Genomic DNA, 27,073 nt, shown 5'->3' with positions numbered 1-27,073 from the left:
CTGATCTGTCCCGGTTCGCACTTACCTTTTAGAAGAAATACTTACTTAGAAAATTTCTTCCACAGCGTTTCCATCTCTCTTGTGGGCAGCTGAAGCCAGCGCGGTCCTCTTCTGTGTCTTCTTCCGCGTCTTCTTGTCCCAGAATGCGCCGCACCGGCCCCTCTCGTCACTTCCGGCGCTGCGTCGCCCGGAAATGACGAGCGGGGCCGGTGCGGCGCATTGATTCCTGGGAGCTGTGACGTTCAGCTCCCAGGAATCATAGCGAGGCAGGAAGTGACGGGGTAAGCCGCGGCTCAGAGGGAGGAAGTACTCTGAGGTGAGTATCTTCGATCTTCAATTGCAAGGTAAGTAAACAAAAAAAAAAAAAAATAACTATCCAATTCCTTTTCAGGTGAGGCATTCCTAGCGGAGGGGCACAAAAAAAAATATTGTTTTTGTGCCCGGAACTCCGCTTTAATGTGACTTCAGCTCCAATGTTGCTGAAACCAGTTATAGTCCGGTTGCCCACGTTGACTGGCTGCAAGATAGCATTGGTTCCACCAGTTTTCCTGCTGACTAACAGCAAAGAGGAATGGTTGCTAGCCAGGTGATGTCATTTTCTGCTCAGGGCACCAAGTCCTGAGGTGTCTAGGTTTTCAGTAAACGTAACCAGGAACTGCAGGTGCCGGTTGCTGGTGAACTTTGCTATCAGGTGCAGCCATGGATGATTTCCCTCCTTTCCAGCCATTTAGGGGAGATCTGCGATGGTCAGATATTTGAGTGTTGATATATGTGTCTGCCAGTTCTGCTGCCACTTTGGCAGATGCTGGCTTTTACTCCAACACAAACTGTCTGATGTCTGCAGGACAGATGTGTAGCAGCTGATCCTGGAATATCAGATCCTCCAAGGATTCAAAGGAATCTGCTTTCAAGCCTCTGGTCTACTGCCAGAACATGGCGCGTAACTTACCACATCCATGTAAGAGTCTGCAGGTCCTTTCTGCATTGACATGAATCTCCTATGGTACACTTCCAGTGTCAATTGATATTTTCAGATTATTGTGTCCATTGTGGCCTCATAACCATCATCCTGCTTTGGTAGCAATTCTACATAAGCATCCAGGGTTTTGCCTAGCAGCCCTTGTGTCAGATACTGGGCCCACAGTGCTCGTGGCAAATGGTACTGACAGCATGTTTTTTTCAAAGGACAACAGGTAAACATCTGTGTCACAGTCTTTGTCCAATACCAGAAATTTGGCTGCCTGGCTCACAGACTGAGATGCTTCCTTGTAATCTAGGGATTCAAGGTTTTAAGCTTGTTGCTGCTGCTGGAGCCTGGCCTTTTCTAGTGCATGCCGACAATCAGCTTTCTCCTGTGCTTCCTCTCTCTCAACCTGGTGCTCAAAAAACTGCAGTAGATTGCAGAGCAAGGGCTAAACAGACTGATGTGGATGACGTGAAATATAGATAGAGTGTCGCTACACTTAAGTATACCTACTGTTAAAAAGTGTTGACTGTTTTTTGGGAGAGGGAGGGAGAAAGATCTACTTTAAGAGCCCATTCAGACTAGCGCGACACGACTTTGGGGGGCGACCTGTGAAGTCGCGTGCACCGGTGTGCACTGCGACTTCAGCGCGACTTGCAGAGACTTCACATAATGGAAGTCTATGCAAGTGGCCTCCAGGTCGCCCCAAAGAAGCTCCGGACCCTTTTTCTAAGTCGGAGCGACTTGTGTCGCTCCTATTAGAACGGATCCTGTGCTAATCAATGGACCGCGACCGAGCACGACTTGTCAGGCTGACAAGTTGCCTGACAAGTCGCGCTAATGTGAATGGGCTCTTAAAGAGAAGTATTGACAAACATTTTTTGGCTGTTCTCTTTTGGGTAACAGGAGCACATTTGCCATTGTACTCCTGTGATCCAGAGCCAGCTGATAGTGGGCTATTTCCCACTATCAACTGATAGGGAGTAGGTGTGCCAGGCTTGGGAAGGATCCCCACAATATTGCTGGGACCAATCTGGCTTCCTGATTGATAGCTGACTCTGCTTTTACTGAACTTCTGGCACGGTTTGCTGCTGTCAACTGACCAAGAATTGACTGATAATTGGTCAGGTGACTGCTCAGCTCCTGGCCTTGGGCCCCTTTCATATGTGCACAGCTGTGTCGGGCAGCAGAAACAGGAGGTTGAGATGTGTTTTTAATTCACCTGAGCCATCTGTCAAAACCAGATAATGACCGACAGACAGGTCCATACTCATTGCTGCAGCTGGGAAGTTGCACTTTGCAGTGCAGCAAAAAATAAATAAAATAAGGATGTGTCATGTTTGGAAGGTAATACCTGCCACTTCATCAACAGAGGCAAATGGGTCTCCACCACAACCACGTTCAATGGATGCAGTGTGGTGAGGAAGGATTTGGTTCGGAAGTCCCTTTTATAACGGACGTACAGGAGGCGGCATATCACTTACCATCCGCATCCTAACAGTTTAGCTAATGATGACAATGCAATTCACTGCAGAGCATGAGTTAGCAGCTAGGCCTACGTGATGGAAGCCTTCGAAGCAGCATGGCACGGTTGCAGTGTCACAAAGGTGGTACAGTACAGCAAAGAGTATGTATGTTTGTTTTATCGCCCCAAAATTCTGCTTAGTACAGCCAAAACTTGTTTGGGTCTACTTCTCCTGATCACAGAAGTGCAGTTCGTTCTGCACGCCAGTGACCTGTTTTCAGCAGACAACGGGCTGAAGTCCACTGTTAGCTGATGTCACAGAGCTGGTCCCGGCTGGGGCATGATCGTTACAATAAAATTGGGATCCGCGCAAAACCCTGCACTGGCATCTGGCACAGCCAGCCTGAGCTAGTCTCTCCCACCTCTCCACAGCTCGGTGCTCCAGTGAACACGGGGGGGGGGGGGGGGGGGCAGAGCAGAGAGTTGATAACCGACAGTCAGCAGCTCTTTGCTCAGGGAGCTCTGAGAACTGAGTGATCAGTGGTCTTTGATCTCTTGGTTCTCAGCCTTAGAGCCAGAGGGGGAACTATGCTGCATCCACCTAGGTATGATTTAAAAAAAAAAAAAATGAACTTCTATAATGCTGGTTAAATCGTTCAAAACTCTGTCATTTGGACCCTTCATTTTTCGTCCAGTTAACCACTTTACAACCGGAGGATTTTGCTGTCTTACGTCCAGGCCACTTTTTGCGATTCGGCGCTGTGCGAATTTAACTGACAATTGCGCGGTCGTGCGACGCCATACCCAAACGAAATTTACGTCCTTTTTTTCCCACAAACAGAGATTTTTTTTGGTGGTATTTGATCACCTGTGCGATTTTTACTTTTTGCGCTATAAACAAAAAGAGAGCGTTTATTTTGAAAAAATAACAATATTTTTAACATTTTTTTATATGTAATTCCCCCCCCCCCCAAAAAAAATGTAAAAATCAAAATTTTTTAAAATTTTTGGCCAATTTGTTTTCTGCTACCTATGTTTGGTAAAAAAAATCACAATAAGCGTATTTTGATTGGTTTGTGCAAAAGTTATTGCGTTTACTAACTAAGGGAAAGATTTTTGTCATTTTTGTTTTTTTTTTTAACGAGTAATGGCGGCGAGCTGCGATTTTTTTTGCGGGACTGCGACATTGCGGCGGACAGATCGGACCCTTGACTGACATTTTTGAGGGAACCAGTGACATTACTACAGTAATCAGTGCTATACATATGCACTGTTACTGTAAAAATGACACTGGCAGGGAAGGGGTTAATTTTATTGGAGAGGGAGGGGTTAATGTATGCCTGGTGCTTACTAACGTGTGTGGGGGGAGGTGACTCAGTGACAAGATCGCATGTTCAGCTATGCTGAACCCTGCAATCTGTCACTGTTTGTCACATAGGAGATCCGCCCGCTCTGTTTACACAAGCGGGCGGATTTCCAGACTCGATTCCCCGACGATCGGGGAAGAGCGGCGGCGATCGCCGCCGCTCCTCCCCTGGCCCGACTCCCGCTGTGACTGAAAACAGCGGGAGCGCCGCCTACAGGGGGAGGAGTCCAGCGACGTAGGTTTACGTCGCTGGACGGAATCGAGCCACTTTGCCGCAGTACAGTCCCAGTGACTGGTCGGCAAGTGGTTAATGGGCACAAACAGAAAATCGGTTTTAACTTTTCAGAGCTGAAAAATCAAAAGAACAGTTTGGAAAAATCTCCAGAAGAAAGGATAAATGGAAAGGTTAATGTGTTTCTCACCCAAACGGTTTGCACTAGGCATATGAGGCAAAACAAACAAAAAAACGGATTCACTGATGTCCTTTGAACGATTTATTTTGAAAGGTTCCAATAACTCTGTAATACTGTAAATTCACATTCATTCCCTACCAATTAACCTCCGAGCACTTCTGTCACCAGCCATATAACATACACCAGGGATTCCCGAACTATGGCCCTGCAGTTGTTCAGGAACTACAATTCCCATCATGCCTAGTAGTTTTGCAATGCCTCATGGGATGTGTAGTTCTACAACAGCTGCAGGACCGTAGTTCGGGAATCCCTGACATACACAACTGGAGGCACCTGTAGTACCGCTTATCACCAGTAGAGGGTTACTGGCTTACAGTCTGTCTCAGCTCGTCCCCTATACAGCATCTGAGTGTACCCCGAGTAGACCCGCCCTAACAGAGAGAACCCACAACACGGAACAGTCACTGAAAACGCCAGTTCATGCCCGTGTCCATGTACCAAACACTGCCTCATAACAGCCGCACGTCACGCTATACGTGACGCCCCCGCCGGACATGACGCACAACGTACAGGCTCCCGGTTGCGCCATCCTCCCGCGTTCTTCTTGGTGTCGCAGCGTTCTAAGTGGTTGGGGGAGCGACGAGCCACCGGAAGTCTTGCGCAATCCGAGCCCCCCCAGGGTCAAGCAGCTACCAATCAGCTTCGGGGATCCCTGCGTGTAGGCGTGGTGATTTCTCTCAGCTCGAGGCTTTCTTGTTACCGGCTTTCCGCCCTGACGAGCGGCTGCTGATTGCGCTAGTATTGTGTGAGCGGCGAGCTTCGGTGTGAGGAGCGCTTCTCCAATCCGGGAGGAGCCGTGTCCGTATCCATAAGCGACCTCCTTCTCCGAACACTCCGACACAGACGGGCGAGAGGCCCCGGCGCTCCCATCATGGCTGACAACGACAAGCTGGACAACCAGCGGCTGAAGAACTTCAAGAACAAAGGGCGCGACTTAGAGGTAGACCTTTCCCCCACCCTCTGCTCTGAGGCCGGCTCCGGGATTCCGGCGCGCACAAGGGCGGCCCGACGCGCTTCCTGGGCCCAGCTGTGACGTCGCTGAGCCTGGGCCTGCCGCTTCTTGATTGCTAAGAGGCCGATCCCCTCCACACTAGGGCGGATCCCGCTTCTACATCAGCCGCCGACTATCCACCGGCTTGATTGGTGCGGGGTGGCTGCGGTTGTCCTGTACCACGAGACCCCCCTAGTGTGGAGGCAGGTGCAGCACAGGAGCTTACCATCTGGTATATATGTATTGGGAGTCAGCACTGTCCCTCTCCCGAGGGGCCAATCGCATCTAGTGCCATTCTTTTGGCTAATGATAAAAAAAACAAACCCAGGTCAGGTTTTTTTTTTTGTATTGGATCATAGGAGGGAGCCTTCACTTCCTGTTCTACAGACACAACAGGAAGTGAGGGAATGTCTTATAAACCTCTTCTGCTCTGTTAGGTTTTACCCCTAATTACTAGGCCATTTTTTTGCAATACGGCACTGCGTTACTTTACCTGACAGTTGTGCGATGCTGTAGCCAAATAAAACGGATGCCCTTTTTTTCCCCACATATAGAGCTTTCTTTTTGTGGTATTTGATCACCTTCGGTTTTTTATTTTTTTTTGCGCTATAAACAAAAAGGACTCACCATTTTGAAAAAAAAAAATATATATATATTTTTTTTTTTACTTTCTGCCTTGTTTACATAGGCAGACGGTCGTTCTGTCATCCCCCTACACAATCACGGGTGGCCGGCAGCCACCGGACCCGCTGATTGGCTCCTGCTGTGCCTGATAGTTACATAGTTAGTGAGGTTGAAAAAAGACATCAGTCTATCCAGTTAAACCTATGATGTGTGTGTTTGCTGTTATACATTGTATACCCCTGTATGTTGTGGTCTCTAAGGTGCCCATCTAATAGTTTTTTGAAACTATCAATGCTCCCTGCTGATACGACTGCTTGTGGAAGAGAATTCCACATCCTTACTGCTCTTACAGTGAAGAACCCTCTACGTACTTTAAGGTTAAACCGCCTTTCCTCTAGTTTTAGTGAGTGGCCACGTGTCTTATTGTATTCCCTTTCTCTGAATAGTTTGTTCCTTATGTTAGGGTTGCCAGTACAGTATTTGTACATTGATATCATATCCCCTCTCAATCGTCTCTTCTCCAGAGAGAATAGGTTCAGTGCTTGTAGCCTCTCCTCATAGCTGATGTCCTCCATTCCCCTAATTATTTTTGTTGCCCTTCTCTGTACTCTCTCCAGTTCCAGCACATCCTTCCTGAGGACCGGTGCCCAGAACTGGACAGCATACTCCAGATGTGGCCGGACCAGAGTCTTGTAGAGAGGGAGAATCCCCTTTTTTATACAACCCAGTATTCTGTTGGTTTTGCTTGCAGCGGCTTGGCATTGCATGCCACTGCCAAGCCTGTTGTCTACCAGTACCCCCAGGTCCTTTTCCATCTTAGACTCACCCAGAGGTTCCCCCCTAGTGAGTAGCTTGCTTTCTGGTTTCTGGCACCCAGGTGCATTGCTTTACATTTTTCAACATTAAAGAGGAAGTAAACCCTCCTCTGACACTTGTATCTATAGGTAAACCTATGATAAGGCTTACCTATATGTACTGTAAATATCTCCTAAACATGCACCGTTTAGGAGATATTTACCTTTCATGCAGCCAGTGACGTCACTGGCATATGCGCTCTGAAGGAACGGCTGCTGGTGCCGTTCCTTCAGAGTCCCGTGCCGTGACTGTCGGCTCTCGCGCGCGTGCGCGGGAGTAACGTCGCTCCGGCACTGGGATCTGAAGGAACGGCACGGGTGGCTGTTCCTTCAGAGCGCATGCATCGATGACATCATCGGCTGCATGCACTGTAATTATCTCCTAAACGGTGCAAGTTTAGGAGATATTTTTGGCACCTATAGGTAAGCCTTAATGTAGGCTTACCTATAGGTAAATGTAAACAAAAAGGGGTTTACAACCTATTTTAATCTATGTGAAGTGGGCGATCCAGATGTGGTTAAAGTGATTTTATATTTAAAAAAAAAATTAAATTAAAAAGGATGTTCTACCTGCATGATTTGTGCAAATTAGCATGGCTTGTCTCTCGTAGAGTTTGACTGATAGCAGCAGGGGCCTATGGCTCCCGTTTCCCTGAGAGACAAAGGAAGTGAGGGGAAAAGTGCTGCCGATGGAACAAGTGGATTGGTGGAGGAGTCAGGTAAGTGTTTAGGAATGAGGGATGGCAGTGGGGCTTTTTTTTTTTTTAACCTTAGAGCATTGTTTAAAAAAAAAAAAATAAAATAATTTAGAAACAACATTTAACCCCTTCCCACTGCTGCTTGCTTACTCTTTAAGAGCTTCTGAATGCCAGGAGGTGGGCATTCAGGTCATGTAACCACCGTAATTGGCTTTCACAGCTGTCACATGATCGCAAAGCTCCCGATCACAAATCTACATTGGGGGCTTTCCGGTTCCCAATGGTAATTGTGCTGGGGACGGCGGCATATAATAGTTATGACAGGACTGCATATATGCTCTCAGCCCACCCTCAGAGAGGCGCTATATATATATATATATATATATATATATATATATATATATATATATATATATATATATATATATATATATATATATATATATATATATATATATATGTGTGTGTGTATGTATATATATATATATATATATATAATATATATAATAAAAAATCTCTCGACGGGAAGAGGTTAAAGAGGAGCACAAAGACACTGTTAGATGTGTTAAAGGCAATCTACAAACAGATATCAATTGATAATTGTCGACTTTTAAAGCAGGACTAAACTCTCCCCTATCATTTTCAGAGAAGAAAGCTGTCTTCTTGGCCTCTGTTTGATCTACAACTGTCATGATTATGCACATGTGATCAGTTATGACACCAGCCATTGGATGGTTTGACGGTTGGGAGCACATCCAGAATATCCCGCAGAAACGTAATTTCCTGCTTGTGTGATTGGCTCATTGCTTTTCCCGGACGTGTACACTAACATATAAATCAGATATCCCCTGCAACAAAAATGTCTTTTTTTTTTTTTTGGGAGATACTCAAAATAGGAAACCACGTCTAAACGGATGCAGACCCTACTTTTCCTCATTAGAGCCCTGCAGGTGAAGCAGCTAATTATTAAACCACTCCCTTTAAATTTGCTTACCACATGGACACAGGCAAACGCACAGGGATTTCTTCAGAATAATAAAAGGTAGGAATCTGCAACAGTTTGTCAAAATCTCTGTAAAGTACATAGATCACCTAGAGGGGAAGGTTGTTTTTTTTTTTTTTTCCTCCACAAAAGTGGTTACTCTTTAACCACATAACGGTCGCCCACCGCAGATATACTTCAGCAGTCAGCCAATTCTGGGCAGAGTGACGTAGGGGTATGTTGCTCGCTCAGCCGCCTGAGGGGGGCGAGCGCGCCCTGCACATTCCCTGGGGAGCTAGCGCGAGTGAACGGCGGCTCCGATGACCGCTGGTCACTCATGATCTCCTACTGCAGAGGGAGAAAGACAGACGGCTGATGTTAACACAGCCAACTGTCATTCTCCCTGATGTAAGCACAGAGGCTATGCAATCCTATGTAGGATCGTATGCCTCTGTGATTACATCGCAAGCCACACCCCCCCACAGTTAGATTCACGCCCCTAGGGATGAAGTTAACCCCTTCCCTGCCAGTGTCATTTTGACATTTAACAGTGCATATTTATTGCACTGATTACTGTAGTAATGTCACTGGTACTCCCAAAAATGTCAGTCAGGGGTCCGATCTGTCGGCCGCAATGTCGCAGTCCCGCAAAAAAAACGCAGATCGCCGCCATTACTAGTAAAAAAAAAAAAGACATAAATCTCTTCCGTAGTTAGTAAATGCAATAACTTTTGCGCAAACCAATCAAAATATGCTTATTGCGATTTTATTTATTTTTTTACCAAACATATGTAGCAGAAAACAAATTGGCCTAAAATGTTAAAATTTTTTTTTTTTTTTTTTTTTTTTTTTTTAGAATTTCAAATAAAAAAAATGTGAAAAATATTTTTTTTCAAAATTGTCGCTCTTTTTTTGTTTATAGCGCAAAAAATAAAAATCGCACAGGTGATCGAATGCCACCAAAAGAAAGCTCTGTGGGGAAAAAAAGGATGTCAATTATGTTTGATTACAGCGTCGCACGACCGCGCAATTGTCCATTAAATTCACGCAGTGCTGAATCGCAAAATAGGGCCTGGTCTTTGAGCAGCCAAATCTTCCAGGGCTTAAGTGGTTAATTCAAACTTTTGTTGATATGGGTGGTGCTTGTGATACCAGCCACAAGCCGACTTGCTTTCAACGCAGAAATCAAGTAATTATGCCGCCTTTTGGCCAGCATTAGACAGATGTTGCTGTAAACATGTCCCCACTGAAAGACTGAAACATTTTGATTGTCCTACTTTTAGTCCCAATGACAATGGACACCAGGACAAAAAAAGCCTGATGGTGGTTTTAACCCCCTCCCCGCTTTGTCCAAAACAAAAAAGTGACTTTCTACTTTATGCCTGTACAAAGAAATACAAAGTGCCAATAGTAGGCTTCAGTGAGGTTTACTGTACATGACAAAAAGTTACTTTTATGGAGCAGCGGAAAATGAAAGACTGGACTGTTTTTCTGCTCTGTGGCCCATTCATAAGATTTCCCTTTCTGTCCCAGAGACGACAGGATATTAGAGGAAACCTCTCTAAAGTGAGGGAAACATTACCTCTAAGGGCTTTTTGGACTGCCCTGTTGCATTACGACTCGTTGCTGCTAGTTTGTTAAAACTTTGATGGTTTTTGAAAACAGTTACATTCCTGGCATGCCAGGATTGCTAATTCTCATTTGCTTGTGCTGTCAACTGTCAAACCAACCAATGGCTGGTGTCATAACTGATCACGTGCAGCATCATGGCAATTGAAGATTAAACAGACGCCAAGTTGGCATCTTTATTGACTGAAAACGATAGGAAGATTTACTTCCACTTTATTGTGCACTGTTAAACCCACTATGTTGGGTTCCAAAAAATCAGGTCCTTGTGATAGAAGGGCTTTTTATTCTCACCTGTCCACTGTCCAGTCATCTGTGTTGTTGACCTAGTATTGAAGGTACACCGAGGTAAAAAAAAAAAAAATGGCTTTAGGAGGCCAGCAATAGCTGCCCCATATTTCCTTTATCAAGCATTTTTTAAAGTGCATTTGGTATATGTATGTATATATATATAATATATAATGGACTGCTTTGTCTGTTTAAAGCAGGGCTTGACAAATTTTCCTGAAATCTAGGAGCCAGCTAAAAAAGTTAGGAGCCAGTTTTTTTTTTTTTTTTTTAAACTAACAACCAAGCTTTATTTAATAAAACGGATACAAAATTTACACATAAATACGACTAGAACCCCACTCTCCTCTAGCGCAATTGGATGAAAACAGACTGTCTCTTTCCATCCGATGCCATCTGATCCGATCCACGGGATGGATAGAAAATAGAACCACCATCCGTCTGCTTTTGGCGGACAGGATCAGATGGCGGCAGATTACTGCTCCATAGAGGAGAATGAAGGGTCCGATCAGGTCTGCCTGAAAAACTGACAGGCGGACCTGATCAGACGGCCCGTGTGAAAGGGGCCTTTGGCTGTGGCATGGCGATGAGGGGGAAAAAAAAAAAAGATTTTATATATAATATATAGTAATTACAACAGTCATTACTCCCGGCCACCACAAGAGGGCGCCAGTTCCCCATTGGAAGCCTCTCATCTCAAGTAGGCCGAAAAGCCGGGGCCTCAATTTTCGGACGGCCCGGAAGTCCGTGCACTCCGTGCGCGGAAGTCCGTGCAAAAATGACAGGACACCTTCTGCAGGGCACCCCAGGCGCCAGGTCGCTAATTCTAGTCCCAAATGCGACCTGGCGCCCGGGTTTTGTCGAGGCCTGGTTTAAAGGATAGGTTCACCTTTTGTTAATGTCACAACCATGTTCACGGTGTAATATATAATATTACAGATGCACCAGCCCTCGCACACCCCTGATCCCCTGTTTTGACAGTGAGCAGGGCATGCCCCCCTATCCTGCTCGCTGTCGCGTTAAAAAATTCTGTGCATGTGAAACTACAACTACCGTCATCTTTTGTGGCTGTCTGCTTGTAATTCTCAATGAATTACCAGGTGCTGTTGAGCGCTCTAGGTAGTTCATTGAGTCTTCATGTAGGGCTGAAACAACTAATCGACTAAATCGATTAATGACAATCGTTGACAACAATTGTAATTTCGATTTGTTGCTCCGTTGATTAGTTGTGCTGCTTTGTGAACTTTCCCCGCCTGTCAGCGAGCTGTCTGCTCTGTGAAGCCGACGGCTGCATTTCCTGTCTCTCTCTCTCTCTCTCACAGCTCTGCACTTCCGTGACCTCCTCCCCCCTCCCTCCTCCTTTCCTCTCTGCCCTCTTGCTGATGTCAGTGAGGGAGTGAGTCATATCGAGGTGAGGCAGAAAAGAAGACAGAAGCAGCAGAACGTGAGTGCCGAGATTGGAGCTACAGTGTCCTGTGACTGTCCATGCAATGAAGCCCGCCAAAAAAATATAATAAAAGCTTCTCCAGATAAAAGTTAATATTCCTTATAAAGTGCAATATTCTAATAGAAAAATAAGTGATTAAAAACATCCATATAGCACATATGGGGGTCTTTCTATGCTCCCTATTTCATATCTATGGCTGACATGGATGTTTTTATTCACTTATTTTTCTATTATAATATTGCACCTTATAAGGAATATTAACTTTTATCTAGATAAGCATTTATTATATTATTTACAGTATATAGGAGCTTAATTAAGAAAAAAAAAAAAAGTTTTGGTATTAGGCTCGGTTCACATTTGTGCGATGCGGGAAGGCTGCGAATATGCAGCGTGTTCCCGCATCGCATCCGCACAAGAGGCAGTTCACACTGCCATATGCGATACGCAGGGGGTGTCAATTAAATGTTAATGACACCCCCAGTTTGATTGCATATCGCAGTGCGATCTGACAGTTTGCACAGATTCGGATCGCACAACTGTGAACCACTGTGCGATCCGATCCTGATGCGGCTGAAAAAATGCCTCATGTGCGAGTTTGCTGCGGATGCGCTGCGAATTCAGCCATACAAAGTGTATGGCTGAACTCACATCCGCACATGAGATCGCATGTAATTTAGGAGCAGTGCGCTCTGAATTACATGCGATCTCGCAAACCGCACAAGTGTGAACCGGCACTAAGTGCTGGTTCACACTACTGCGGGTGCGCTGATTCGCACTGCACCCGCACAAAAGTCGCACATGACCCTTTTTTTCAGCCGCATCAGGATCAGATCGCATGGTGGTTCACACTTGTGCAATCCGATCCTGTGCAAACTGTCAGATCGCACTGCGATATGCGATCAAACTGGGGGTGTCGTTAACATTTAATTGACACCCCTGCGTATCGCATATGGCAGTGTGAACTGCCTCTTGTGCAGATGCGATGCGGGAACGGGCTGCGAATACGCAGCCTTCCAGCATCGCACAAGTGTGAACCGGCACTTACACTCTGTTTGCTCATTATTATTTTAAATAAATGAAAAAAAAAAGGCATATTGAGTTTTTTTTTATTATTTTTTATCCGATTAATCGAAAAAATAATCGGCAACTAATCGATTATTAAAATAATTGTTAGTTGCAGCCCTATCTTCATGTGAGTGTGACTGTCACTGCCTATTTGATCATTGGTTTGAAACAAGGATACCAGCTCGAAGTCTAGACTTTTCAGATCTCCTTGGCTGTTATGCTTGTTTAACGTTAGTGACTCAGCAGGTAGTGAGGTAAGGATCATAACAGCCTTAGCCTTGCATCAGATCTGTGCATTGCGTTGTACATGGGTTATAGGTGCATTGCCAGTTAGGGCTGCGCATCTTCACCTCCACAATTCAATTTGATTACGATTATTAGGGTTACGATTCGATTCCACGATGCATCACTATTACTGCCCAATGCCCAGCCCAATGGTTTTCAAAACTTTATAAAAATAAAACAAACAATCAAGCAGTCACAAATTAAAGAATCATCTTTATTTTAATTTTGCTTTTAAAGGACAATTCCCTGGACCCTGGCATGGCCTGCAAGCCCTGCATAGTGCACTGCAAACATATAGGAGGTCTCCTCAGGGATGTGATAAATACATGGCGGTATATAGAGGTCTCCTCAGGGATATCCAGGATGTGATATATGCATGGCGGTATATGGGGGTCTCCTCAGGGATGTGATGAATACATGGCGGTATATAGAGGTCTCCTCAGGGATATCCAGGATGTGATATATGCATGGCGGTATATGGGGGTCTCCTCAGGGATGTGATGTAATACATGGTGGTGTAACACCACCATGTATATATCACATCCCTGAGGAGACCCCCATACATATATCACATCCTGGATATCCCTGAGGAGACCTCCATACACCACTGGTGTATGGAGGTCTCCTCAGGGATGTGATATATATTATATACATGGCTTTGGATGGGGGTCTCCTCAGGGATAGACTGATAAGGCTCCTTCAAATGGGGATTATGGATCCATAAAACTCTGAAAACTGTCTTACCTGGCACTTTTATGTGTTCTAACTCTAGACTTGGTGACAGTCACAATATTTTCTTGATAAATTCTCCTTGTACACAATGTGCTGGGAAGCGGGAAGATTATTTCTAGAAATCATGTTTATTGGTTACATGTGGTCTAGTACTAATAATTTACTGTTTATCTGTTTGCAAGGAAAGCACAAGAAATGAAAAATAATTAATTTTTTTTTGTAAGAAGTATTGTGTGCTTTTAAAGGGAATCCAGCGTACTTTAATTGAGTCTTTGTGCTGTCCCTGTACAGTACACAACAGTGATGAGGGAGGATATGGAAGGGGTACAGTAAATAGGGATGGAGTATAGACAGGGAGGTACAGTATACAGGGATGGGGACGGGTATGGTGGGGGGTACAGTATACAGGGATAGGGACAGGTATGGTGGGGGGTACAGTATACAGGAATGGGGACAGGTATGGTGGGGGGTACAGTATACAGGGATGGGGACAGGTATGGTGGGGGGGGTACAGTATACAGGGATAGGGACAGGTATGGTGGGGGGTACAGTATACAGGAATGGGGACAGGTATGGTGGGGGGTACAGTATACAGGAATGGGGACAGGTATGGTGGGGGGGGTACAGTATACAGGGAATGGTATGGTGGGGGGTACAGTATACAGGGATGGGGACAGGTATGGTGGGGGGGGTACAGTATACAGGAATGGGGACAGGTATGGTGGGGGGTACAGTATACAGGGATGGGGACAGGTATGGTGGGGGGGGTACAGTATACAGGGAATGGTATGGTGGGGGGTACAGTATACAGGGATGGGGACAGGTATGGTGGGGGGGGTACAGTATACAGGGATGGTGACTGGTATGGTGGTGGATACAGGAGGTGGGGGTATATGGGAGTATATGTATACAGTGAAGGGTATATACAGAACAGTATATAAAGGATATGTTTATAGATCAGTGTATATGGAGAAAATGTATATAGATTAGTATACTGAGAAGATTAGAAGATATGTATACAGTGAAGGGTAAATGCAGAGGAATATATATGTATCACAGTTTATTGAGGATATGTATACTATACAGTGACATTGTGCTGTGACCATGCCGGATAGTCCGGCTCCCCCTGTCCGCCCCCTCACCTGGCTCTGCCGCTTCTCCTCCGACTCGGACGAGGCCTCCTCATCCTCCACCGTCCCATCTCTGGCTGGGAAGGCCGCGGCCGCCCCGAACCCTCCCGGGGCCAGAGCGCTGATAGCTCTGCTCTCCTCCTCTCCTGCGAGGAGCTCCGTGTTCCACAAGCCCGGCCGCCGCCACTCTCCTCAAGCCCCACCCCCGGAACTGATGTCATTAGAAATCGATTTTGCAGTCACCCCGAATCGATGCAGAATCACGAAGGGTCTCATCGCGATGCATCGATTTGGCGATTTATATTCCGCAGGCCTATTGCCAGTGTTGACATGCTTTTTAAAGGGTATCAAAATCATCATAGATGCCGCAAACTAAAGTGCACCTAAAAACACACAGGTGGGAACTGGACCTTAGAACATGCATCATGAAGAGCCGTCAGGATTGATCTCTCCTAACAGCAATGTTTAGAAAAAAAAATCCTATGGGTGAATAAACATTTTTGCACATGTATATTGTCCTATTGGGGAGTTTTTCCTTCATTTGTCTCAGAGAGACAGTGGTGAGAGAAAATCTGTCCAAAGTAACAAAGTTCTGTTGTACACAGTCACTTGAAGTGTAGTCCTTGAAAGATTTCCCCTCCAATTCTAATCTAGTGACCACTCAAAATGTTAGATTTGTTTTTTTATTGTTCATTTCTGTCACAGTGAAAATAATTAAGGCTCGGTTCACATTAGTGCGATGGCAGACATTGCATGTGATTCAGAACTCGCTGCTCTGAAAATCACATGCTATATCTGTGCGATGCGACTTCAGCCATACAGATAGTATGTCTGAATTTGCATCTGATTCGGCACAAACACGCACAGGACCCTTTTTTGGGTCCGCACCAGAATCTGATCGCATGGTGGCTCACACTTATGTGATCCGATTCATGTTCGAATGTCAGTTCGCACTGCGATATGTGAACTGATTTGGGGGTGTCATTAACTTTGAATTGACACCCCCAGTGATTCGCATATGGCAGTGTGAACTGCCTGCGCTGGTAATGCGATGCGGGAACCCGCAGTGGATTTGCAGGGTTCCCACATCGCATAAGTGTGAACCGGGACTTAGATGATCTTTGTTCAAACAATTTTGTAGCAGATAAGACTAGATATTTAACATTTGCATACAGATGTTTGGTGGTAGATATCCTCCCGTTGTAGTGTTTTTTTGCTATCTTTTTGCCACATTACTTTGGGCCATGTGCTAACTAGAAAAGTGTAGATAAGTGGACTCTGAGCTGGAAATGTTTTCATTCTCTGAGGGCTGGTTCACACCACATGCATTCCAATGCTTTTTTCGTCCTTATCTAAAACGCATAGAAAGTAGGTTACATGGTTTTCAATGGCGAAGTTCACAACAGTGCTTGCAGTTACGGAAAAAAGTAGAACATTCTGCATTTTTCCTGCGCAGGGACTGTACTGGAACGCAAACCAATCCATAAACACTTAGGATTTTTTCTACCAAAAATATGTAGCCGAATACAAATTGGCCTAAATTGTTAAAAAATCTAAACATTTTATTGGGAATGTTTTTTTATAGGTTTAAAGTTTAAAAAAAAAATTATATATATATATATATATATATATATATATATATATATATATATATATATATATATATATATATATATATATATATATATATATATATATATATATATATATATATATATATATATATATATATATATATATATAATTTTTTTTTTTTTTTTTTTTTTTTTTTTTCTTGTATAAGCCGAGGCCCCTAATTTTACCACAAAAAAAGTGGGAAAACTTATTGACTCGTGTATAAGCCTAGGGTGGGAAATGCAGCAGCTACTGGACCACCACGAGACACAAAGCAGGGGCTGCGGGCATGGTACAGGAGATGGCACAGGAGCTAGTATAGGCATAGCACAGGAGATGCAGTGCTGCGGGCATGGTACAGGAGAATGTCCTGTACAATGCCCACAGCACTGCATGAGGAAATGCAGGGGCTGTGGAGGAGTCTCCCTTACCTTTCGGTGAGGCACCTTCGATTCAAAAATCGTGCCTCCCGGCGCCAATACGTCACCGCGAATGTGCCACCAATGCTCGGGAAAACCTGTACACAATCGGCTATTCCCGGGCATGCGGCACATGCGCGGTAAGATGTCGGCGCCGAGCAGCGCCATTTTTAAAAAGACACTAAGACAGTGACTCGAGTATAAGCTGAGGGGGGCATTTTCAGCATGAAAAAACATGCTGAAAATCTCGGCTTATACTCTAGTATATACGGTATATACTCTGTTTGTAAAAAAGAGACATCAATTTGATTTAGGTACAGCATCGCACGAGCATGCAGTTGTCAGTTAAAGCAACGCAGTGCCGTATCCCCAACAATGGCCTGGTCATTAAGGGGGTAAAACCTTCCAGAGTCGAAGTGGTTAATAAAGCCCTTTGATCTTTTTACTACATAAAGGCCCCTTTCGTAGGGGCGGTGCGCTCGACGGAGTCCGTTTTTTGCTCAGCGGGGATCGATCTGGCGATCCCCCGATGAGCAGGTCGATGACAGCTCCGTCTCCGCTTACTATACAGAGGCGGAGCTGTCAGATCCCTGCTCTCTCCTCTATGGGAGATTGGATGATAACGCACCATCTGTCCATTTTCATCCAATCCTCCAGAAGGATGGAAAATAGGGTTTCCATCCATCTGGATTTCACGGACAGGATCAGATCACAGCCGGTGTCAGCGGAGGTGTCTCTGCTGACAGCCACTGCTCCATAGGGCTGCATGGAGCGTCCGATCAGGTCTGTCTGAAAAACTGACAATCGGATCGGAAAGCCCATGTGAAAGGGGCCTAAGAGGTCTGTGCTAATTTCTCCTTTCCTTTGCTTTTGTCTTGACAGGAGAAGTTCCCTCTCCCTGATTACAGCAGCGCTCCTAGAGTGTTGTAGTGTGTCTAGGTGTTGGGCTACCCACTCAGTAGTTCACTTTATTGGATGCTGTATTTATGTTTACATTCTTATTTGTCATACATGGCTTTTTTTTTTTTTTTTTTTTTTTTTTAATTTTTGTTTTTTAGGCGTTTCTTGCAGCTGTTGACTTATAATCTGCCAAAAAAAAAAAAACTCACGTACTTTTTTGAGCTTGAGACTCCGTTCACACTGGGGCGACCTGGTCGCCTGACAGGTCGCCGTAGGTCGCCTGCCATAGAGTAGCTGTGGACCCGTTCTAATAGGAGCGACACAAGTCGCTCCGACTTAGAAAAAGGGTCCGGAGCTTCTTTGGGGTGACCTGGAGCGACTTGCATTGACTTAAATGATATGAAGTCCGTGCCGGCCGCTCCGAGGTCGCGGTGCGAGCTGCGCATCGCGATCTGTGAGGTCGCCCCGGCAAGTAGCGTCTCCCCAGTGTGAACGGGGTCTCAGGCGCTGTGCTTCAGTCGACAAAATGCTTATGTGAACAGGGGCCATTGAAATTAATAAGATTATGCTTGTATAAAGTGTATCTCTGAAATTACAGAGCTTTCGCCTAGGTGAGATGAGTGAGGGCTTGGAAAAACCAACAGGGTGGGACTTTAACGGTACCAGTAGACAAAATATTCACAGGAGGGTTAAAAATATTGGAACTTTATTCATTGGGATAAAAAAATCATCCGCTTAGCACAGGCCTCGACAAATCCCGGGCGCCAGGTCGCATTTGCGACTAGAATTAGCGACCTGGGGTGCCCTGTAGGATGTGTCCTGTCCCTTTTGCGCCCCCCACCTCCTCTTCGAGTTCACGGACTTCCGCGGCGTCCAAAAATTTAGTCCCCGGCTTTTCGGCCTTCTTCTGTGAGATGAGAAGCTAGGGGAACTGACGCCCTCTTGTGGTGGCCGGGAGTAATGCATGTTCTCAATGCCAAAGCGGAGAAGAGAGGGAATTTTTTTAAGGCTTCATCTCTCTGTCCAGTTACCTTTGCTTAAAGGTAAGTGGACAGGGAATGTGGTTATTATTGATAATTTATTTTTTAAATGTAAAAATAAATAATTTTATTTTTTTTTTTTTTCAATTCTTATTAAAAAAAAAAAAATATATATATCTTTTTTTTTTTTTTTTTTTTTTTTTTTTTTTTCCTCATCACCGTGCCACAGCCGAAGGCCCCTTTCACACGGGCTGTCTGATCAGGTCCGCCTGTCAGTTTTTCAGGCAGACCTGATCGGACCGTTCAGTCTCCTCTATGGAGCAGTAATCTGCCGCCATCTGACCCTGCCCGCCAAAAACAGACGGATGGTGGTTCTATTTTCTATCCATCCCGTGGATCGGATCAGATGGCATCGGATGGAAAGAGACAGTCTGTTTCCATCCAATTGCGCTATAGAGGAGAGTGGGGTTCTAGTCCTATTTATGTGTAAATTTAGTATCCGTTTTATAAAATAAAGCTTGGTTGTTAGTTTAAAAAAAAAAAACTGGCTCCTAACTTTTTTAGCTGGCTCCTAGATTTCAGGCAAATTTGTCAAGCCCTGGCTTGGCATAAGCTTGATGAATAATATAGAAAATACCAAGAACAAAAAATGAACAAACATCAAAAAAACAAACATGATTGGTAGAATAAATCACATAGATGTATAGATGTAACAATGTATACATGACCATATGGAGATGATATATAAATAGCTACTCAAAGTGAACACTCCAATTCTCGTCCACTAGAGCAGCGCCCAACATGTTTCGCCGGAGACTTCTTCAGGGGCGTTAATAAATTAGATCAATGGTCGTGATACTTGGTAAATGCCTAATGGGCCTGATTCTTCATGTAGAGTATATTCTAATACCAATTTAGAGATCATGAAAAGGTATCATGGGGGGATAACACGGGAACACATCGAAGGGTTAGCCTTGGCTGACTAGGCAAGCAGCCGCTCTAAGCCTGTGCCTTTACTCCAAATGGCCAGCACGGTGATGAAGGACATCACACACAGAAGCCAAAGTAGTTCACACATGAACTGGGGAATCAAATCAGAGCTCACTCCCATCCCCTTTTAGCAAATAGCTGACACGTAGCTGTAGCTTCTCGATTACTTGAACGCACTGAAACTGATTTAAAAAAAAAAAAAAAAAAATGGGCCTCTCTTAAAAACTGTGTGCAGAGGTGGGGAGGCAATGTTTATAAACAGACTTAGAGCCGGTTCACACTGAGGCGATCTGACTTCGAGGGGGGCGACCTGTGAAGTGCACCGCGACTTGCAGGGACTTCACATAATGGAAGTCTATGTAAGTCGCTCCCAGGTCGCCCCAAAGTAGTACAGGACCCTTTTTCTAAGTCGGAGCGACTTGTGTCGCTCCTATTAGAACGGGTCCTGTACTCAATGGCGAGCGACCGACCATCGCGCTAGTCTGAATGGGGTCTTAGACTAGCCTTTGCTCTCTAAAGAGAAGCTCCAGCCCCCCCCCTTAAAAAAAAAAATAAAAAATTAGGTCAGTAGCTGCAAATACTGTAGCTGCTGCTGATTTTTTTTTTTATATTGGGGCACTTGCCTGTCTAGGCATCCAGCGGTGTCCTCACCCGAGCCGATTCTTCATTTGGCTATCGGGTCCTGGCACCGACATCTTGACTAAGGGAAACCGGCAATAAAGCCTATGCTTCGCGAAGTGTGCTGCACTTTGTGAATGGGTCTCTATCTTCTGGAACCTGTGAAGTGTTCCAGAAGGCTGCGGGGAAAGGAGAAGGTGAACTTTTGGCTCAGTCTGCTGCTCCCCCCCCCCCTCTCCCCCCAAAAGGTGCCAAATGTGGCAGCAAAGGGGGGGGGGGAGAGGAAGACAAGCCCCCTATGGGGGGACTTCTGCTTTAATTTTGGTATCCTCAGGATAATGTCTTCATCTCTTCTAGAATTTTTTCACTTGATTCTGGATACATGAAACCGTGGAGGTCTCTCCAGCCTTGCCAGCCCAAAATAAATGTCTTTCCTCTTCATCCCTTATTTCAAGGACAAGAAGTTTTTAGTTTCTTTTCAGACAACCTTTTTGGAAGGTTTTGTCAAAATATAGTTTACTGCTCCCAAGGTTGACTCTCCAGTGTCTTGTCTTAAATGCCAGGATATTTATTCTGGATGCTCAAAAGCTTTACTGCGTCTCTTGTGGGTCACAGGAGTGCACTTACTTTTGATCTCCTGTGACCCAGAATCTACTGATGGGCTTTTTCATGCTATTAGCAGAAGTGGCAAAGCCGCACCAGGCTCTGGAAGCATTGTGACCATATTGTCGTGATCCAACCAGCTGTGTGACACTCATCTGTCACAGCATGTGGCTAAGAGCTGGATCAGAGGCACAACATCAGATGGCCAGCACTAGTATCAGTTTTAGGCATTTCTCTTCAGCCTTGCCTTGGCCGAGAGTATTCCAGAGGTCTGACTAAGTCCTTAGACCTAAGGCCCAGAACCTCTGGAAGGACTGTTTGTGAAGCAACATTAGACTACATTATGTCAATATTGCTGCAGATTCTGGAGGACTTTGGATGGATCCTGAACTTTAAAAAAAAAAAAGTCATGATGACTGAATATGTGGGCTTTCTCCTGGATACTTTTTTAAGCCAGGGTCTACACACCGTATGAGAAGTGGATGAACCAGTAGGGTCAGGTTAGGCAACTTTGATCCTGTTGTCTAGTCTTCCTTGCGGGACTTGGATTGATGGTGTCCACCTTTTTAAAGTGGTTCTTTACGATCAATTTTACTTCAAAACTTTACATGGATTTTCTTGATGTGGGGCTAGTCCAAAATTTTTCTGGACAAGATTGGCTGGTTGCACCTGTCAGCGCTTTTTTTTCATCCATTACATTGAAAGATTTTCAGGGCGAATGCCATTCTTCCGGGGTGGCCAGAGTTCTGGACCTATTTGTACAGGGTTGTTTGTCTCCAAGGGGAGCCAAGCTTCAGACAACATCCTGGTGTTGAGCAATTTTGTATCATTGCTTTATTAGTCCCTTTTGCTGACTGGTCATGTGGTTCAGGTTCAGTCAGACAATACTACAGCTGGATTGCTTTGTCTCCAGGATGGAATTGACCATGCTACTGTCCAAGGGTAGTTTTGTTGCTCCTTTATACAGAGTGATGCCACCCGAACCAGAAAGTGTTACTGGTTTAATTGCCAGATGAAAAAAAGGGGGTGGGGGCCAAAAAAAGAAAACTAATTCAGCCACCACATCAGCGTTGGTGGTCTTCAATAAATAATTTTTTGGATTGAATACAGCTTTAATACCCAAGATAAAACAAGTCCACACTTGTCCCCTCGTTTCCCATTCATAATGAGACAGAACCAACCTGCTTTGTACAGGTTGCTTGTTTAAAGGTCTCTTCTATTTAATGTGATGTATAGGTCTCTTCTATTTAATGTGATGTATATGGATGAATGCATGTTTTTAGCACTGTCTTGCATTCACATAACTAATTTTTTTGCTGAAGAAATGTATGTATGTTTGCTATTTTAAAAGCAAACTATTATGTTTTGCTATGCAGCATTATCTTATTTCAAAGTCTGTCTAAATTTATACTGCACACTCATGCCTCCTGTTATTGGCTTCTGTTGTAGGACACTGTGTACTTGGGGAGAGTGGCTTATGTCCAGTGCATTTGTATTCAGAAATCCAAGTGATATTTACAATGAGACTTAAAAAAAAATAATAATTTCAATGAAGGGCTCCTGGAAGAGAGAAGTAGACACAATGAGTGAAGATTCACTTTTTAATTATCCAATTAAATGAAAAGCAAATTACTTTTCTCTTTCGTACATTGACAGACACAGCTCCTGATCTTTGTAACCATAGGATTATACTGCTCCCTACAGGAGAAGGACACTAGGCAGAAAAATAATCTGGCCATGCCTATGGGCAGTCCCAGGGGGTATACTCCCTCTCACCTATAGGTGCTTAGTGTTTTTTTTTTTTTTTTTTTTTTCAGCTTAGTCAGGAGTAAGGACCTAGTTCCTTGCTGGGATCTCCTGGTCCTGGCAAATTTTTTTTCCTTTTAGTTAGACGTTTTCTCTCCTGTTTTCCTGTGAGATATTCAATCAACTGCCAGACTGGGCAACGGCCTTGATAATCTAGATCCAGTGGTCACCCCAGTCAGGCCAGCGTGCAGACCTCAGTTTTGTGCTAGGTCGGCCACGACAAAGCCCCACCAGACGGGGGCTGGCCTGCGAGTTAAATGCCTCACGAGGTTGTATAAGACAGATTCTCTGCATTCCTTCTGGCGAACAGCCCCCCCCCCCCCCCATTTTGATGGAGAGGAGGTTCTGTCTGGAGTGGTGCCCGACTGGTTCCTGATATGGTGAGTAGGTGTGTCGTCGTCCCCCCCCCCGATTGATCTCCTCTTTCAGGGGGAACGCCTGTTTGGGTCTCACGGGGGAAAGAATACTTTTTCTACCGTGGGCTACTAAGGGAAAGGAACCTCATCGTAGACGTTGGCCCTCCTCAGCTCATTAATTTTTTTTTTTTTTTCGTCCCTCAGGGTCGACTGACAAGGGCTCGGAGCCTTTCATGGCCTCCTCTGGAGGATCCAAACGAACCTTATCTGGCAAGCCAAGAGCCGGACATGCTGACAAGGCTCCTTCAGCATGAAGGTGTGCCCTCACCTGTTTTGGGGGAATATCTTTGTTTTAGGACCCGTGGACTTCCTGGTACAAGACAAGTGGGTCCACAAAGTCATTCGGTCTGGCTACCAGATCGTTTCACTCTTGCCCCCCCCCCCCCCCCCCGCAAGGTTCTTTCCTTCCAACGTGTACCTGTCCCCTGAACGTTTTACAGGCTCTGTTTGGGGCAGTACAAGACCTGTTGCATCAGGGGGTGATTGCCCGGTTCAGACTTCGGAAAGTTTTCAGGGTTTTTACTCAAACCTGTTTGCAGTTCCCAGGAAGCACGGCAAGGTGCTGAATTGGCAAGACGCTGAACTGCTTTTTTTGCTGGTGCAGAAGTTCAGGATGGAGTCCATTCGCACGGTGGTGGCATCTCTGCATCAGGGGTATTTTCTTGCCTCTATTGACATCAAGGATGCTTACCTTCACATTCCAATATGGGTTGGTCCCCAGCGCTTCCTCCGATTTGCCGTGGGAGAGGAGCATTATCAGTTTGGTGTTACCCTTTGGTCTCGCCTCTGCTCCTTGGGTCTTCACAAAAGTGTTAGCCCCGGTGTTAGCATTGTTATGCCAACGGGTGTTCACAGTACTGGGCTACATGGATAACCTCCCTTCTGTGAGTGGAGTCCCCTACTGCAATGGTGGAAAACCTGGAAATCGCCATACGAACTCTGAGGAATTTAGCTGGATTCTGAATTTTCAGGAGTCTGCGTTGGTTCCATCCACAAAGCTGGACTATCTGGGTCTGGCTCTGGACTCGGCCTTAGCCAGAGTGCTCCTTCCTCTGGGCAAAATTCGGAAATTGCTGTCTAGCAGATCGTCATCCCTCTGGACTTGCATGAAGGTGCTGGGCCGGATGTCCACCTTTTTTGAGGTGGTTCCGTTTTTCACACTTCATACGTGGTCCCTGCAAAGGAGATTCTGGCCAAATGTGACAAGACCCTGCAGTCTCTCTGCTCAGGGGATCTGAACACTGGCAGAGTCCAGAGTACCAATCAATGTCTTGTAACTCCGAGCGATCAGACTGTGCATGGACCATTGAACGGATCGTCTTCAGGTATGTTGTGTGCGCGTTCAATCGGTCAGTGCCACGGCTGTGACTTACGTCAATCACCAAGGGGGCGCAAAAAGTGTCCTGGCGGCTTTGGAGGTAGCCAGCATTCTAAGGTGCGCAAACCGGTTCATTCCAGCCCTCTCCACTGTACATATTCCTGGGGTGGAAAACTGGCAGGCGGATTACCTCAGTCGGCAGGCGTTGGACCATCCGGAGATGTTTCATCAGTTGAGTCTCCGTTGGGGCCATCCCTGAGGTGGATCTGTTGGAGTCTTGGCTCAAAAGAAGAGTACATAGGCTTGTGGCTTGGTCACAGGATCCTCTGGCGAAGGCCACAGATGCGCTAGTGGCCTTGTGGGGTCAGTATCGTCTGATTTACGCCTTCCCTCTAAAGCTTCTGCCAAGACTTCTATGCAGGATCAAGGCAGAAGGGATTCCGGTCATCTTAGTGGCTTCCGGACTGGCCTCGCTCGTCTTGGTACGCCGATCTGTTGCGGCTGTTGGGCGACGTTCTTTGGAAGCTTCCTCTCAGGGAGGGTCTGCTGTCCCAAGGACCAATCTTCCATCCTGCTTTAGTCACTGGCTTTGACGGCTTTGCTGTTGAACGCCACATGCTTGTGTATAGAGGTATATCGGAGTCTGTGATTCCAGCGCTGTTAAAAGCTAGGAAATCTACTTCTAGGAAAATCTCATTGTATGTCTTCCACGTACAATGCGTGGTATGAGTCTCTTGAGGTTCATCCTTGCGCCTTCTCGGTGGCTCAGATCTTGACTGACCTTCAACGGGGGATAGAACAGAATTTGGCATGGAGTACCATCAAGGGCCAGGTGTTGGCTTTGGCAGTCTTCCAACGACCCTTGGCCATACACTCCCTGGTGCATACCTTTCTTCAGGTTGTCCGACATTTTGGTTCCTCCCAGTGCGGTCTCTGTTGCCGCCTTGGGACCTCAAACTGGTGCTTTGTCCTCCAGGAGCCTCCCTTTGAGAACCTTAGGGAGATTCCCTGGCCTATGCTGTCTCAAAAGGTGGCTTTTTGGTAGCCATCACCTCTGCGTGCAGGGTGTCAGAACTGGCAGCGTTATCCTGTCGTCCACCTTACTTGGGGATTCAGAGCTAAGGTGGTTCTTCGCCCCTGTCCGCCATCCTTTCCAAAGTTTGTCTCTGATTTTCATTTGAATGAAGACATTTTGTTGCCTTCCCTGTGTCCCAGGCCAAAACATCCTAATTAAATTGCTTGGATGTGGTTTGGGCAATTAGGGTGTGCCTTGCAGCTATGGAGTTTTTCAGGAAGTCAGACTTACTATTTGTGCTCAAGGATGAGCCTCGGAAAGGGTTGTCTGCTTCCTCTGCGACCATTTCCAGATGGATCAGACAGATGGTGATTCAGGCCTATTCCATCAGGGGTCAGGTTTCTCCTTTTCCTGTCAAGGCGCACTTTACTAGAGCGCTTAGTGCCTCCTGGGCCTTCGGTCATCAGGCTTCAGTGACACTGATTTGCAAGGCGGCCACCTGGTCATTGGTGCATACTTTCACAAAGTTCTAAAAAGTGGATATGTTGGCATCTGCGGATGCTTCTTTTGCCGCCGCCACCCCCCCCCCCCCCCCCAAAGCTTTACTCTGCTATATACATGTTTTTTGCTCCTATTTTTTTTATTTTTGCTGAGCCCTGTTCATCTCCGTAAAGTTCTTGGTGCCACATGTCTTGCAACTATCTCATTTTAAACCCAGTGACCACCTCACAAGGTTTTGGTGCTTCCCTATGCCATGCAGAAGGGTCATGGTGGGTAGGAGTTCTGGCAGGGTGCTGTACACAACTTTCTGAAAACACCACAACAACTGCCCCAAGAACCCTCAGTCCGGTCACAAGCAGTGATATGGCTCATAGGAGAAGTTATGCAGGCCTAGGAACTCTACATTTGGGTCCTAGATATTGCCAACGTGATACTGAGCCTACATGATTGAAAGACCAGAGATCCATATAAATGCCTGAAATCCCCTGAATGAACGGGATCGGCCAGGGACAGTTAGGCTGGGAGGAAAGAGCTAAATAAAGCTGGATATACTCGAGCGAAGAAATGAGATGGGCTTTGTCTGGTTTGCTGCAGTTCTAATGCACGCTATAAGCTCAGTGTGCAATGAAATCAAAGTGAGCAATTTCAGCACAGGAGAGGAGCTTGTACAACTTTGTAGACTGGAGTTAAAGGCAGAAATGCATTTAGGTAAAAAAATCTTCTGGGTGCAGCTTCCCCTTCCCTCTCCCTGAGTGTGAGGAGGGTGTCCAATCACAGGACTGCGGCTCTAGCACGAAGCTTGCAATTGGGGGCAGGAGCCAGGACCACCAAACCCAAAAAGATGATCAGCTCTGATCCTCTTCTCTTTGGGTCCCCTGCCAGCGGTCCTGGCTCCTGCCCCCT

General features: G+C 45.7%; 1 protein-coding gene across 1 annotated transcript in view; it reads left to right on the top strand.

The window, feature by feature from the left end:
• The first annotated feature begins 4,777 nt into the window (after positions 1-4,777).
• Positions 4,778-27,073, top strand: part of KPNA4 (karyopherin subunit alpha 4) — a 67,205-nt gene continuing 44,909 nt past the window's right edge. The window contains exon 1 of the mRNA XM_082249524.1: positions 4,778-5,208. Within this exon, the coding sequence (XP_082105650.1) occupies positions 5,140-5,208 (69 nt within the window). The 5' untranslated portion in view covers positions 4,778-5,139. The remainder of the gene's footprint in view (positions 5,209-27,073) is intronic.

Source organism: Pelophylax lessonae (assembly GCF_965119305.1).
Source record: "Pelophylax lessonae genome assembly, chromosome: 3".
Classification (NCBI taxonomy): domain Eukaryota; kingdom Metazoa; phylum Chordata; class Amphibia; order Anura; family Ranidae; genus Pelophylax; species Pelophylax lessonae.
Note: the sequence above shows the minus strand (reverse complement) of the source record. Positions and strands in the feature narration are given on the sequence as shown.